This window comes from Bemisia tabaci, chromosome 8 (genome assembly GCF_918797505.1).
Source record: "Bemisia tabaci chromosome 8, PGI_BMITA_v3".
NCBI lineage: Eukaryota > Metazoa > Arthropoda > Insecta > Hemiptera > Aleyrodidae > Bemisia > Bemisia tabaci.
Window position 1 is genome coordinate 7,728,740 of NC_092800.1, and position 16,789 is coordinate 7,745,528.

The window sequence follows — 16,789 nt, forward strand, 5'->3', positions numbered from 1 at the left end:
CGTGAATTGAGTTTGGCTGAAGCCATCAATTTTGCATTAGTTGATACAAACGCAGAGACTTATGGATATAGAGGAAATCAACCCCCCAAAAATACTTCTTTAAGAGTTCCAGAGCTGCTTAAATTCCTTAAATTAGATTCAGGTCCGTTAGTTCTTTGCAAATTATTTTGCTAAAAACTAGAGGAAGCAATATTTCCATGCTCTGTACCTTGTCCCAGTCAAACCCATGCATTTAAGTTGCTAATCATATACGACCTAATTACGAGTTGAATGAACATGGCAACACTTCGCTTACCTTTGAATTGATAAAAAATTAAAAGTTGGTTAGTTAGAGACGAAAAGTGTGCAGGAAGAGGGATCATTCGGTACCTCTTTTCATGTCCGCGTTTCTTGATCCAAAGGCGCTTGTATGATCGTAAGTACTTGAACAATAATTTCAATAACCGAACTATCTTTCTACGACAGGCTGGAAGTCATGATTGTTTTTTACATATATCATTTTTCATAAAATAAAAAATCACAGAGAAAAATGGACCCAGGTATGTAGGTGATACGCTGATCCAGCGTTTAGAATGTTAAAAACGTTACTGTCGACGCTCAAATCCATTAGTGACTAATTCCACTTTTGAATTAACATTCGGAGATGTAATACTAATCTCAAAGCTATTATAATAACAATTTAGAATCACTGGATGTGATAATAATAGGTAGCATTACGCGCAAAATGGTGAAGTTATGTTTTTTTCGATTCGAGTACACACCGATCAATTGATTCTAAGTGAGGCCCATTGCTTTATAACGATGGAATCGATATTAAACTTAAACGGAGAAACAGCTATGATGCCATCTTGCAAGAATTTTCACTAATATTATTTGATTAACTGATGACTAGGCACTGAAACTGAGCCTCAGTATGACATGTTACAGCAATGGAACTCTTGATTTTTATATTTCAGGCGCTTCTATTTTAAAACTTGTTACTGAAATATTGAGCGAGTCGTACCCCCCCCCCCCCCCCACCTAGCTAACATTTTCATTTTATCATCCTAAAATATATTATCCTAATCACCTGAAATACATTTCAAACGATTTTCACGAATGTCATAAACGTATTGTAAACATTTATTCGCAGAGGAAAGGATTGGATAGATTTGTTTTATTGCTATATGTTCTAAAAATAGAAAATTTCTTGGGGCAAGAGTGGATAAATATTGACAGATTTTTGAAGGAGCTTGTCTATTTCCATCAGCAATTTTTCTTCATTTTTAGGCTATTTTCTTTTAAAATATAAGAGGCCATACGTTATTACAATTGATTCACGGTTTTAATGAAGCTGAATATTCAAAACCATTAAGATTTTAATAAATTAATAAGATTTAATTAATAATTGGGGCATGGCCAGCACCAATCGAGTGGCGTTTGAAAATTGATATCGCTGTTTTCCCTATACATAAATGTATGCAAACAAGCGATTATTTTTGAAATATCGATATGTTTAACGAATTAAAATGAAGAAATTACAGTGTTGCCGACTTGCAAAGTCGCCACTTCACCGATCTTATGTTGCGTTCATTATAGCATATTCAATACACAATTAGTAACAAACAACATAAGTATCATAAAGACAATTTTCTGACTTAAGAAAATAACTACTTTTTCACGGAAGCCATGGAAGCACGGAGTTTTATGGCGAATAGGGTTTATCTCCAAAATAAGTGACGCTCATACGTCATAAAGTCTCTGTATAATTGAGAATTAGATGATGTAATACGAAAATAATAAAAATATTTGTGTTCTTGTGTTACTTTCGGTTAATATAAGAAAGGACAAGCAATTCAACACAAATTTTGTGTGATTTTGGTACAGTTTGCGGTAAATTTAGCGCAGAAAACAATGGAGAGACTTCCCATATTAACCAAACTTTTAAGTTGAAATTTCTCTCTGTTTATCTCTTTAAATTATGTATTTTACGCTTTATGTAATCAATGGGTTGCTTCTATTGATTTTATATATATTTTTTTTTAGTAACTACATTTCTTTTTGGAAACAAGAATGACTCCAACGGCGCTCATGCAGCATGTGATTTTAGTGACATGTGCTTTCATGATCAGCCGAACTTTTCCGCAAGCGCTAGCAGATTGGGTGGACGAAGAAAAAAAGAAACTTGCGGATAGTTTGAATGCAGACAGCGAAAATTTGCACACGCCACTCCCACCAAAGATGGACGAAAACGATTTTCTTGGGACGCATCATTCACAGGTTGAATATTTCGTCGTTTATTTTGCTCACGTATCCTCATGAGACAGATAATTCCGGCAAAAACTTTACTCATCATTATGGGAAAAAAATAATTGTCTAGAAACAAACATTCTCACTTTCAACTGGGTAGACAGGCCGTCGGTGGACAAAATTTGGCGTTTCAAATTTGAGCTCCTCATTTATACCGAGAGTAAAGACAATACGAATCCATTTCTGATTGGTTCCCGTATTTAAGGCCGCCACACTGTCACAAACGGACATAAAGATTACAGTTTCACCAATTGCAAAGATTATAAACTGGGCCGGGCTATTAGGGGCACGGCAAGGTACCAAAAAAATGAGAGAGGAGAGAAAGACGAGAGCTCGGGAATGAGTTGATCAAAGATTACGGAAAACGTTCAATTTGTGTAATCTCTCCTCCCGTTTGTGATATTCATGAGATGCGTTGTCTCAACTCTCCCTATAAAGGTCCTCAAGTTCAAATAAGAAATACAGATGAAAACCGAGCTATAAGCCAAAAAACAAAATATAATTTAATCAATTTAATTACAAGATCCAATTATGCTATCATGTAACTGATTACATTGCATTTTGTTTTTTTGGCTTGCGGCTTGATTTTTCATATTTATTTCTTATTTGATAGCTGGACCAGCTAATTTGCATTCCGGTGTACTTGGCAGTTCCTAGCATGCGTTGTGATAGAAATAAAGATATTATATGGATAACCCCAATAAGGTTACAATTGTTCTCGAATTATTTGTAGCGTATATAAACGTTGCAATTGGTTTTGTACGTGTTTATACTTCTAAAGTTTGTCCAAATTTTGAGAAAAAATCTAGTAATGGCTCACTGCGACGTAAAACTGATGGCTAGTTTGAAACCAAATAGGACATAAGAAGAATTTTGTAACATTACAAACCCAGTTGAAAAATTTCCGAAGTCATCATTTTTATTTTAAATAGAGTTTTCAATTCTTTTAAACTTTAAGTCCATTTTATTCTATTTTTTCATTCTTTTTTTACTACTTTTTGTTTCTTTTCATAGGGTTTCCTTCCTTATCAATTATTTTTTCTCTCAATAATTATGCAGGCGAATCGCAAGAAAGACGAATAACTTTATTTCAGGGTCCGAAAGAATTTTGACGATTCATAAAGTTTAATTTGAATATGATTTTTCAGGATCTCGTTTCCTCAAACTCAGAATTTGCCAAAATTCGGCACAGCAGAGCCTTTGTAGACAAAACGCTTTTCCTTTACGAATGGCTGAACTTCCGACCAAAACGTTGGTACGTGACTGCACCCCCTGGCTTTGGCAAGTCCGCCCTGGCAATGATGGCCGTCCAATTTCTGAACGCCTCTTTCGAAATTGTAAATGGGACGACAAAGTTCCATGACAAATACAAGACCGCTGCATACGAACTCTTCCAAGGCACAAAAATTTTCGAGATGAACGAGTTCATTGACGAGCAATTCCACAATTACGCTGTTATATACATCGATCTAGCCCCTTTGAGTAACACTACGGAAGCGACCTTTACAGAGATGGACGACTTCCATTCGAAGGACTTTCACAGATACTTCAAGATAGTAATAAAGAAGATGATGAACTATTATCCATCCCTCCTTCACCATCCGCGCCTATCGGATGCCGAGAAAAGAAGCCTGAAAGGGTATCTAGAAGACGGGATGGACCCTGATGTGGGCCCGCCTAAATTTTGGAATAGTGCAGCGTTTCTTAGGTATCTCCTGAAAAGATACTTAAGACTGGATGTTATTATTATCGTAGATAATTATGATGCTTTGTGCAAACCTGCAATATTTGGAGATTTCCATCAAGTGCAAAGACCCTACTTAGCGTCGTACCTGATCAATTTCAGTGGCATGATAACTTCAAATACCCTGACATCGGTTCTGTATCTCGGATCGTTCAACACCATAGAACTGATGCTCAAACAACCGGGTCAATTAGGGTTTCACAAATTGGCGAATCCAATTACACACACGCCGTTTTCACACGAGAAGAAACTCGCAAAGTACTTTGGACTATCCAAGCAGGAAGTTGCTGACATTTTATCCAAGTACTCAATGGAGGACCATTTCCAAATAGTCAATGACCTTTTGAACGGACACGCAGTTTTAAAATCATCTCTTACTCTGTTCAACACTAAATCTGTGCTTTCGTACATCGAGAATAGAAATTCTTCACCCAGCGCCCTCATAATGCCTTTGACTGCCGAATTCCTGAACCACTATGGAAGAATGTTTGAGAGCGAATGGGTCGTTAATTTTGTGACCCAGTGTACTTACACTGATAGAGCAAAGATCAAGATACCACCAGTTTTGAAAATAAGTTTTGCAAGCTTTACAAGAATTACGCACTTGATTAGTAATATGACTACAGCTCGTGGTATAAAAAGCCTGAGTATAGAGCATGCCACATCATTCATTATATTTTTAAGATTTCTGGGTCTAATATCGACTCGTGACGAAACAGCTAATGTGTACAAATTAAGGACCTCCAGTCGTATTGATGCCGAGATCATGAATGACTACGTATACCGTAGTGGTAGTATACAGAATTTATTTAAAATCAGTGCAGAGGACGACCTGGCGATGGTTGCCGCTGTAAAAGGTCTAGCTCCAAATAACGATTCAGTGCAGTCCCTTGGCGAGGCTATCTTTAGAATCGTCAAATTAAAAGCCCCTGAGGCTGAGCATCAGCTGAAATCTTTAATTTATGTGTATTCAAAGAAGGTTGCGACTGAACACGGTGAAGACTTCTCAATGGAGGCTGGAATTACAGCCCCCCTGGTGAGTTATGTCAAACCGACTGGAGAAGGAAAACTTATTGTCAACAAAAGGATGGATATAATTTTGGTCCAAAAAAATAAAGGAATTGGGGTCATTATACAATCTAGATTACATTATAATGCAACGTCTGTTTTAAATTCAATGTCTAATTTTGAATATTTCAAAATATTTGACTCGGATCCTCGCTTTTCAAAGCTCCAAATCAAAGATAGGCTTTTGATAGCAATTTCAGTTACACCTGAGAAATCAGTGGAAATTGCAGCAGAAGCGTGGGACTATGACAGAAGGACCTTTGTAAAACATATATTATTGAACATGTAATGCATGTCGAGTTGATTATGATGTAGTTTTAGAGACCATTGCCAAAACACGAATGTGCTCTGATTGTTCCTTCTATGTGAATCTTTAAATGTTTTCTAATAAAATTGTTGCAAAAAATATGATTTTCGCTTATGTATAATCGATAAAAATAACGCAATTTTTTAAGATGACCCAAAAGTTCGGTCGATTTTTAAAAATTGAGCCTTGTCCAGCTGGGGCACCAAAGTGACGCCGACCTCTCAGCCTGGAAAGTCAGAATCAGCGAAAAAACGAAGCAATTACTAAAGCATTTGCGAATCGGTCAAACAGATTCCATTGAGATTGTTTTCGACTGAATGCGAGTCAATACATCATGAATGTTCGGTGAGCAATTAGAGGACCCTACGAGGTAGTATCAACATTCTCAATGCTATTGATACAAATATTTTAACTCCCGTGTGGGTGGTGAAGTGTCACTCAAAACTGAAGGCGTTTTTGACTGGTGACAACAGAATACCGTTAACTCAGAACAAGGCCAAAAATCCAGGGCGCCTACATCTTTTAATGTATGCAATATGGCTATCCTAAGAGGACGAATAGTTGTATCTAGGCGTTATACCATCGAAACATCAATGTCCCACTGTATTCTCTCATTTTTAGTGGGTGTGTAACGCGGGCATTCTTCAGGCGCAAACAGCTAGGTTTATAGGAATTTCACCCGAACTTATTCACGTAAAATGTGACTGTCTTCAACAAAGGAACTTCTCACGAAAATAAACTTTTGGGATCTACTCTCCTCCATAATTGCCTCTAAATACAAATCCATTAAAACGTTGTTAAGTATAAAAGAGGTGTCATCAGCTAAGTTGGAATTTGTTTACATTCATCCTGTAGGCGATCGCGATGCGATCGTCCAATGGCGATCGAGGATTGACCGCGGCCCGATCGTGAGCATGGTCAATCCTCGATTCCTATTGGACGACTGCATTGCGGTCGCTTGCAGATGAAATGTAAACATGTGCCAACTCAGCTGACGACACATTTAAACATGTGGCCCGAACTGTCAGTAACAGGGTGGTAGAGAAAAGCTGAGTCCATACTTTTCTGCTGGGAAATCAAGGCCGAAAAATTCCGAACATTTTCATGAGACTCAACAATTTCAACTCGAATTAATAATAGTGCTTTCACTTTAGTATTGCCTTGAGATTTATTAATGTTCAAATTTTGGAATCAAATGAAAATTATCGGTCTTTTCCCCCGAAAAACTATTTGGACCCAGCACCATTCTCATCCTGTTGAGAAATTGGTTAAATTCCTTAATCATACGGCGAGCATACAAAAACCCTTATCAGTGACCATTGATTTGATAAGATTTCATAGATTCGTTGAAAGTAAAACAAAGTATAGTGCACCTGCATTTCCAGGGTCCAAAAGGTATGCTGCACTTCCGGTCAAGTTCATAATGTTCCTTCGATTCTTTGTCTCAAACGTGAAACTTTAATAGTATGTCATCTAAGTTTGTTTTGTACTTGTATTTTTTCTTGGTGTACGAATCGTATTGTTTATCATTCTCAAACAGATAAATAAATGACATTTGAGCGAAACAAATCACTGCAACGGTGAAACAGTTCTGTCCCTACTAAATTGGAAGTGTGAGTGTTAAAATTTCCTCAAAATATTAGATTTTGTTACTCCAGCTATTCAATTTTCACTTATAAATATGCGTGGTTACAAAACAACTTATCTAACTAACATCCTATCTAACTTGACACCAGCCTAACCTCAAAAGTATGTCATAAGGGTGGTATATTTTGTATATTTTGGTGGTGTATTTCTTCCCTATTTACAAAAATCAATTCTGTAAAAATGTTCCTTCAATTTGTTTGTCCACCACCTGCCTTTCAAAAATCAGCAGACAGAATTGTCATTTGCCCATGAACGTTCAAAATAACTACAAATCACAAACATTGAAAATATTCTAAAGAGGATTTTTACAAATATCACCCATTAACTTGGACGGTTGGACGAATTTCTGGAAAACGGAACTGTGTACATTAAGATGTAAGCCCTGTTATGCATGTATTCTTATGGGTCTCAGGGTTCATGTTTTAATGCACATAGTTCCGTTTGGGGGACATATGTCCAATTAAAAGTGAGTTATCAAAAATGATTTTGATATTTTAAATGCAGATCATTCTGTGTAGTTGAATGCTGTCATATTATTTTGATGTGAACACACTCAGAACTAACCCCGCATTTACTGAAATTATACAACCTTTAAGAGATATACCCTCCTTAAGATTTATAGATTTCACATTACTAAAAAGTAAGAAAGTTTAGCTCATTTTCAAGATGCTCTTCGATTTTTCACTAAATTTTGCGAGGTGAATTTTCGTGCAATTCCAGTGGTGAGAAAATAAAAACGGCACAAGACGCAATATGTTGACAGCATTAACTATTTAGTTTACGTTTTCGTTTTCAACTCAACTTCCATTATATTTGGTTGTAAATAAACTCATTTTTAGAATTGAGGACTGCAAGAGAAGATATGAAGTTTTTGACAGCACTTTGGTGGGTTTTTTCGATCGGCCTATCCTTTTCGCACGCACGTGTAGAGTGGATTTTAGCGACCAATTTGGACACAAATGACGATAAATTGCACGAGTCGATTGCGCCACTGGCAGACGTACAAAATACAGAAAAAAACTCAAAATCTTACGCACCGGACAAGAGTGAATCTCGAATGCAACATCATTCAATAGTTAAGTACTCTTTTGATGTTATTGACTTTTCTCTTTTCTCAGCCTACGGAAGCTTTTTCGAGAGAGCAAAATAATTATTTGAAGGCAAGGTCACTCTAGCGGCATCCTCTCAGTCGACCTAATTTCACCTACTTCCTATCTGCATTTTTTGGATTACATAATTTCCTTGATGAGCCTTCCATTGCCAGTAAATAATGGCTTTTCTATAACATTGTAATGTCTAATTTTTATAGTTACATCTATGCAAATATACTGAGTATTTATAGTAAGAAATACTGACACATCCAAAGCCAGCATACATTTAAATTTTAGGATTCATCCAAATTTTTCCTCTGCAATCAGCCTCTCTTTTGTAAAATTCCTTCTACGCGACATTGGCGTTTATCTTTCTCACTCTGCATCAATAACGAACTTTCAATCACAGTTCAAAATGCACAGTTTCAAATTTCAATTTTTTGTGACATTCATGAGGTGCATCGTACTTGATACAGTTCACAATCAAACTGTTTGACACACGCGTGTTACTCTTCCATGTGGCAGGAATTTGCAATTAAAATACTGACTCCTTTGTACAATTTTGCGAAAAACACAATGGCGCTATGGTTTCCTCTGAAACGAACTCCGAAGTCCCGAAAGCTGTCAAAGTTGAGGTCGTGATGGAGGGGATATCCCACGCTCTACACTAAGGGCCCAATATCAAGTCAAACTCTCCATGCAATGATAAGGGCATGGAGGAAGGAGGGATAGAGAGGATTGATATAGAAGTGGGCTCGCAGGATAGCATGGGATATCCCTCCATTACGGCCTCAGCTATGAGTGCTTTTTCGAGCCTTGGAGTTTTTTGAGAGAAACCCAGTGGTATCATCGTGTTTCTCGCGAAAGTTTACATAGTAATCAGTACTAAAATCACAAATCCCTCACATATAAAAGAGTTTTATTTTGAGGATTCATAAATATTAAACCAGCTTCATCTCATTTTCAGGGTCTCGTCCCATCAAGCTCAGAGTTCTCCACCATCCGGAACAGCAGAGCTTTCGTCGACAAGACACTTTTCCTCCACGAGTGGCTGACCCACCGGCCAAAGCACTGGTATGTGACCGCACCCCCTGGCTTCGGCAAGTCAGCCCTGGCGAAAATGGCCGTCCAGTTTTTGAACGCCTCTTTCGACATTATCAACGGAGTAGAGAAGTTCCACGAAAAAAATAAGACCAGCGCGTATGAACTATTTCAAGGCACCAACATCTTTGAAATGAAAGAATTTTTCAACAAACACTTTCAGAACTATTCCGTCATATACGTTGATTTGGCTCCTTTGAGCAACACCACGGAAGCTATCTTTCGGAAAGATGATGACTTTCATACGCAAGACTTCCACGAGTACTTCAAGATGGTAATAAAGAACATGGTGAGCTATTATCCATCTCTCATCGTCCACCAGAACCTAACATATCCCGAGAGAAAAAGCTTAAGGGAGTATCTTGAACAAGGAATGGAGATAAGCAATCCACGCCCGGCTTTGTTCTGGAATAGCGTGTCATTCTTGAGGAACCTCCTCAAGAGATGCCTGAAGAAGGATGTCGTCGTGATCATGGATTCCTATGACGCATTATGCAAACCTAGTATGATCGGAACATTTGCAAAAGTATTGAGGCCCTACTTAGCCTCCTACATCATTAATTTAAATAAAATGATAGTGCAACACATACCAACAATAACACTGTATTTCGGATCGATTAACACCGTTGAACTGATGCTTATGAAACCTTCTAATTTAAGCAATTCGAAATCGCCGGATATCTTGCATACGGCCTTCTCAACCGATGAACACATTGCCAAGTACTTTGGACTATCGCAACGAGAAGTTGCAGACATTTTGGTGAAGTTTTCAATGGAAGATCACTTCCAAAAAATCAATAACCTCTTGAATGGGCATGCAATTTTACGGACAAATCTCACTCTGTTTAATACTAAACACGTCTTTTCATACATCGAGAATAGAAATTCCTCACCCAGTGCCTTTTTTATGCCATTCACTGACGAGATTCTTCATCACTATGAAAAATTATTCACGTGTGAGTGGCTCTGTAATGTTGTGTCTCAGTGTATATACGAAGATAACACTGAAATCATGCTGTCGCCTGTGTTAGTGATGAGCTTTGCAACCTTTACAAGACTGAGCATTGCGAAGGATAATATTACAGGACCCCACGGTAGAGAAAACCTAAGTTTAGAAAGAACTACTTCATTCATTAAAATTCTACAGTTTTTAGGTTTAATATCCGCTGTATATGAAACGCACAATGTCTACGATTTTAGAGTCTCCAGTCAAAGTGATGCTGAGCTTTTGAATAAATACTTGTACAGTAGTAATAGCATGCAGAAGCTCTTTAGAGTTAGCGCAGAAGATGAATTGGCAATCATCCGTGCATTGAAAGGTCTCTCACCAGATGATCCTTCAATATATTTTTTGGGCGAAGCTATCCAAAACATTGTCAGGATAAGAGCCCCTGACGCTGAATATCAAGTGAAGTCTTTGATTTATGTGTGTTCAAGAAAAGTTGCTACTCAGTACAATGAAGAGTTTGCAATGGAGGCAGGCATTGTAGCCCCAACGACGAACAATTTAAGATTGCAGGGGAGTTTTAGACCTAGCGAGAGGATTGACTTAATTTTGATCCTAAAGAAAAAGAGAATGGGTGTCATTCTGACTTCCAAATTTGATGCCAACGTGACGGCTGTTTTGAAAGAAATGGGTGATCGTAGATACGTCGAAGTACTCGATTCAGATTCTCGCTTTTCAGAGTTCAACATTAAAGTCAAGATGTTGATAGGAATTTCTGTGTCGCGGAATAAATCTGTTGAAATCGCAGCGGAGGTGTGGAACCAAAACGGAAAAACCACTTTGCAACACGTTATTATAAACAATGTAAGTCAGTGATAATTTGAACTTTGTGGCTTCATCGCTCCAAGCTTTTATAGAAAATATTTCAAAAAATTAATCTGTACTTTTACATCTGATTTACACATTTTGTACAAATATATATTTAATTTTATATTTTTTTTTATAAATTTGACTTTTTCAGAATCTTTTCTCTGAAGAAAATGTTAGTTTTAGGCATATTTAATTTAACTAAAAACAACTGTTACTGAGTACGTCATTATTGAATCATTGCATCCAACTATGCGCGCAAGTTCCGAATTATTCAGATCTTCCATGGTAAAACTCTCGCGGTTTTTGGTGGGAAGAAACCAGAATCAGTCCAACTGAAGACAATATTTTCCATCCAATGAAGACAATTTTTTCGCTTCTCTGGCATGAGGGCGTATCTAAATTCCTACATGAGCCCCAAGAAGCATTGATTTATGTGCGAAATAGAGCTCATGTTGAAATTGAGATAGGCCCATAATATGTCAGAAAGGCGACAATAAGTCACTTAATTACTTCTTATGTCTTATTTTTACAAGATGATTAAGTTACCTTTTCAGAATTACTTTAGTTTATTCTTCTCAAGAAGAAATTCACGAAAAATTTCGAGGCATGAATTTGTCACTTTTCCCGTAAAAACATGAAACAGCAGAGGAAATTGAAGCGAGAAATGGTAATATGCTGAGTATGGCTGAAGCCATCAATTCTATATCAGTTGGTGCACGCTCAGAGCCTTCTGGATACCGAGGAAATCAACCCCCAAAAATACTTCTTTGGAGTTCTCAAGCTGCTTCCAAGTTCCTTAAATTAGATTCAGGTCTGTCGGTTCTTCGCAAATTATTTTGCCAAAAACTAGAGAAAGCAAAATTCTAAAATATTTTCATGCTGTCTACCTCTTCCGGGTCATACGCATGCACTGAATTCGATAATCATATGACCTAATTACAAGTTGAACGAACAAGAAAACACTTTACATACCTTTGAATTGATAAAAAATTTAAAAGTTGGTCAGTGAGGGACGGAAAGTGTGCAGGAAGCGGGATCATTCGGTACTTCTTTTCACGTCCAGGTGTTTTGATCCAAAGTCGCATATATGATCGTAAGTGCTTATATTAATTTCAATAACTGAAGTATCTCTTTATGACGGGCTCAAAGTCATCATTGCTTTTTAAATAAATCATTAATCATAAATAAAGAAATCACTATGAAAAGCAGGCTCATGAAATATAGACATTCGCTGATCTATCATTTAGTATCTAAAAAACGTAACTTTCCACACTAAAATCCAAAAGTGACTAATCCTACTTTTGAATTTACATTCGGAGATGTAGCTGTAATCTCAAAGCTATTAAAATAGCATTTTGGAATCACTAGACGCGATAATAAATCGGTAACAATACTCGCAAATGGGTCACGGAAAAAATAAAATTCCTGATTTAACGATTCAATTGCTAAAAAAGTGACTGCAATGTTTCAAAGTAGATTTTGCTACACAGAAATGCTACGTTAAGCACCCTCGTGGTTAAATTAGCTTCCAGTAGTGGTTAAAGTAGCATTTTTGTGTTGTGAAATCTATGTTAAAATATTGCGGTCACTTTTTTTAGCAATTAAATTGTTAAATCAGCAATTTAATTTTTTCAACGCTTTTTTCTTTCACTTTAATTGTACACTAAACAATCAATTCTGAGTGAGGCAGATTGCCTCACGTATAGAATCGATATTTACAATGAATTCAAACGGAGAAAAATCAATAATGCCATCCTGCAAGAAGTGCCACTGATGATTCTTGATTAAGCACTAAAACCGAACTTCAGCGAGGCACCAGACCAACGGAACTCTCGATGTATAAAATTCAGGCTTCCATTTTAAAAAAAAAGGTGTGAAAAATTCAAGCATCCGGGATAGTATTTTTGTGGGCCCATCCTATAATGTATTTTCCTACTCTTCTAGGATATCTTTTGATACACGGATTTTACGTCCACTTATTTAGGTATCTGATAGAAAATAGCTGAAAATTCACGATCACGCACCGAGAAAGTCTGAAATACACTGCGCACGTCATCTCGTCACGTCGTACGTGCTGAAGAACTACGCGTTTTTATATGCTTCCCGCTTCGAAAACGACACTACGGAACTGATGAACGTTTTGTAGGAGGCTCGTTCCATCCAACCCTTGCGCACGAGGTTACGCAATATTCAACTTGGCCGATGCAAACCCATTAAAACTCACATGATGAGAGGAGCTTTTATCAACCGGCGTGTTGATATTTACATTTTCCTTGCGTTGATAAACACCATGGTGCTTTCTTGCAATTTGAGCGCGAAAATGTCGGTTATATTGAATATTGTGTAGTATCATAATGCGCAAGGGTTGGATTGAACGACTCTTCTTAAGAAATGTTTACTATAAGTATCGTAGTATCGTTTTCTAAGCGGGAAGCATACAAAACGCATGTTTCTTACGCAGATTCTGAAATTAAGAGTGTATTTCGAACTTTTCCGATGCGCTCATCGTGAGTTTTGAACCATTTCCAGTAGTGCAACTCTACTTTTTGATTTAGCTGAAGATTGCAATGGACCCATTTTTTAAGAAAGCTGAAAATTCACAACCATTAAGCTTTTCATTCGCGATGCGTGGAGTACCGATTTCATATTGCGTTTATTATTACACATTCAGCATATAATTAATAAGAAACAACGTGTGCATCATATTGCCACTTTCCTGATGCGAGGACATAACTAAATTTTCACGGGAGCTATGGAGAGCACAAAGTCATACAGCCGATCAGGTTCCTAAAAAAAATTCGTCATAAATTCTCTGCAAATTCAAGGATACGTTTCCGTAGTACGATCCCTTCAAATTTTATATTTTAAGTTCTTATCTAATCGCAAGATTGCTTTTCCTTACTTTTTATTTTATTTATTTATTTTGTTGTAGCAACTACATTCTTTTCTGGAAACAAGAATGACTCTTAGAGTGCTCATGAAGCGTGTAACTGTATTGACATGTGTTTTCATGATCAGCGTACTTATCCCGCGATCACTAGCAGATTGGGTGGATGAAGAAAAAAAGAAACTTGCGGATAGTTTGAATGCGGACAGTGAACATTTGCACGAGCCACTCCGGCCGAAGATGGACGAGAAAAATTTTTTTGGGACGCATCATTCACAGGTTGAATATTTGGTCGTTCATTTTGCCCTTCTATCCTCATGAGTCCGATGGAGCCTATTAAAATTTTACTCTTTATAGAAAAAAATTAAATGGATAGAGACAAACATTCTCACTCTTAACTGGGCAAACAAGTAGGCCGTCGGTATACAAAAGGCGCTTCAAATAAGAAATAAAGATGAAAATCAAGCTACAAATCAAAAATAAACAAAATGTAAAGTAATTGACTACATGATGCTAACTACGATACAGGCTACAATGATGCTGTCATGTCTTTGATTACGTTACATTTTTATTTTTTGCTTGTAGTTCAATTTTTCATATTTATTTTGATTTGATAGCTTATAGCCAGCTATTTGGTATTCCTATTTACCTGGGAGCTCCTAGTATACGTTGTAATGGAAATAATGATATTTGATGAAAAATGTCAAATAAAACTGCGATTGTTTTCGTCTAAGTCTATTTCTATCTGATTATACAGGATCTTGTTTCTTTAAGCTCAGAATTTGCCGAAATTCGGAACAGCAGAGCCTTTGTAGACAAAACGCTTTTCCTCTACGAATGGCTGAACTTCCGACCAAAACGTTGGTACGTTACCGCACCCCCTGGCTTCGGCAAGTCCGCCCTGGCAAAGATGGCCGTTCAATTTCTGAACGCCTCACTCGAAATTGTAAATGGAGCGATAAAGTTCCACGACAAATACAAGACCGCTGCTTATGAACTCTTCCAAGGTACGAACATTTTCAAGATGAAGGAGTTCGTTGAAGAGCGATTTCACAAGTACGCTGTTATATACATCGATCTAGCCCCTTTGAGTAACACCACAGAAGCGACCTTTACAGAGATGGACGACTTCCATTCGAAGGACTTCCACAGATATTTCAAGATGGTAATAAAAAGGATGATGAACCATTATCCATCCCTCCTCCACCATCAGGGCCTATCGGATGCCGAAAGGAGAAGCTTCAAAGGGTATCTAGAGGAAGGGATGGACCCTGATGTGAGTCCACCTAAATTCTGGAATAGTGCATCATTTCTTTTGCATCTTCTGAAAAAATACTTGGAACTAGATGTCATTGTCATCATAGATAATTATGACGCATTGTGCATTCCTACAATGTTTGGAGATTTTCAGCGAGTGCAAAGACCCTACTTAGCTTCATACCTCATCAATTTCAGTGGTATGACAGCTTCAAATGCCCTAACAACGGTCCTGTACCTAGGGTCGTTCAATACGATAGAACTGATGCTTAAAAAACCTTCTCAAACAGCGATACACAAAAAAGCGAATCAAATTACACATACGCCCTTTTCAAATGAAAGGAAACTCGCGCAGTTCTTCGGCTTGTCCAAGGAGGAGGTTGCTGGCATTTTGTCTAAATACTCGATGGAGGATCACTTCAAAATAGTCAATGACCTACTGAACGGGCACGCAGTTTTAGCATCATCCCTCACTCTGTTCAACACTAAGTCTGTGCTCTCGTACATCGAGAGTAGAAATTCTTCACCCAGCGCCCTCGTAATGCCTTTGACTGCCGAGATTATGTACCTTTACAGAAAAATGTTTGAGAGTGATTGGGTCAGCAATGTTGTGACCCAATGTATATACGAGGATAAAACAAAGATCGCGATACCAGCTGCTGTGAAAATAAGTTTTGCAAGCTTTACAAGCATCACAAGAATAACGCACTTGATCAGTAATTTTACGGCAGACCGTGGTATGAGAGACTTAAGTCTAGAGCATGCCACAGCATTCATCATATTTCTACAATTTCTGGGTTTAATATCAACCTCTTATGAAAAATTTAATGTGTATAGTATAAGAGCTTCCAGTTGTAGTGATGCCGAGATCATGAATGACTATGTATACCGTAGTGGTAGTATACAGAATTCGTTTAACATTAGTGCAGAGGACGACTTGGCAATGGTTGCGGCTGTAAAAGGTCTAGCTCTAAATAATGATTCAGTGCAGTCCCTTGGCGAGGCTATCTCTAGAATCGTCAAATTAAAAGCTCCTGAGGCCGAGCATCAGCTGAAATCTTTAATTTATGTGTATTCAAAGAAGGTTGCGACTGAACACAGTGAAGACTACTCAATGGAGGCTGGAATTACAGCCCCCGTGGTAAGTGATGTTAAACCAACCGGAGGAGTAAAGCCTGATGCTGCAAAAAGAATAGATGTTGTTTTGCTCCGAAGAAAGCAAGGAATTGGGATCATTATTCAATCCAAATTAAATAGTAATGCAACGTCTGTTTTAAACTTTATGTCTAATTTTGGATATTTCAAGATATTTGACTCTGATCCCCGCTTTTCAAAACTCAAAATCAAAGATACGATTTTGATAGCAATTTCAGTGGCACCTGAGAAATCAGTGGAAATTGCAGCGGAGGTGTGGCACCATAACAACAAGACCACTTTAAACCATGTGATACTGACCATATAATTTATATCGAGTTCTTTACAATGTAATTTTAGAAAATTTTATTAGAAGATGAATGTGTTCTGATCCCTTTCTTTCCGTAAATGTGTGAATAACTTCTGGTGTTCTTTAATAAAATTGTTG

At 37.5% G+C, this 16,789-nt stretch overlaps 4 protein-coding genes across 8 annotated transcripts in view; 3 read left to right on the forward strand and 1 right to left on the reverse strand.

Annotated features, from left to right (window-relative positions):
• The window catches only part of LOC109040905 (atrial natriuretic peptide-converting enzyme), a 183,229-nt gene that overhangs the window by 82,387 nt on the left and 84,053 nt on the right, over positions 1-16,789 (reverse strand).
• LOC109040915 (uncharacterized) lies at positions 316-5,437 on the forward strand. Its single transcript, XM_019057037.2, has 3 exons — positions 316-415; positions 2,026-2,259; positions 3,438-5,437. The coding sequence occupies exons 2-3, from the start codon at positions 2,053-2,055 to the stop codon at positions 5,388-5,390; spliced, it is 2,160 nt and encodes a 719-aa protein (XP_018912582.2). The 5' UTR covers positions 316-415; positions 2,026-2,052; the 3' UTR covers positions 5,391-5,437.
• LOC109040906 (uncharacterized) lies at positions 6,512-11,184 on the forward strand. 4 transcript variants are annotated; one of them, XM_019057014.2, is made up of 3 exons: positions 6,512-7,021; positions 7,895-8,130; positions 9,114-11,184. In XM_019057014.2, exons 2-3 carry the CDS (start codon positions 7,918-7,920, stop codon positions 11,067-11,069), a joined length of 2,169 nt encoding a protein of 722 aa, XP_018912559.2. In that variant the 5' UTR covers positions 6,512-7,021; positions 7,895-7,917; the 3' UTR covers positions 11,070-11,184. The 4 variants fall into 4 exon arrangements, with proteins under 4 accessions (XP_018912559.2, XP_018912561.2, XP_018912562.2 ...); XM_019057016.2 differs by having other exon boundaries at positions 6,512-6,872; XM_019057017.2 differs by having other exon boundaries at positions 6,512-6,803.
• Positions 12,038-16,764, forward strand: LOC109040914 (uncharacterized). Of its 2 annotated transcripts, none has more exons than XM_019057036.2 (3): positions 12,038-13,570; positions 13,996-14,229; positions 14,708-16,764. In XM_019057036.2, exons 2-3 carry the CDS (start codon positions 14,023-14,025, stop codon positions 16,667-16,669), a joined length of 2,169 nt encoding a protein of 722 aa, XP_018912581.2. In that variant the 5' UTR covers positions 12,038-13,570; positions 13,996-14,022; the 3' UTR covers positions 16,670-16,764. The 2 variants fall into 2 exon arrangements, with proteins under 2 accessions (XP_018912581.2, XP_018912580.2); XM_019057035.2 differs by having other exon boundaries at positions 12,038-12,156.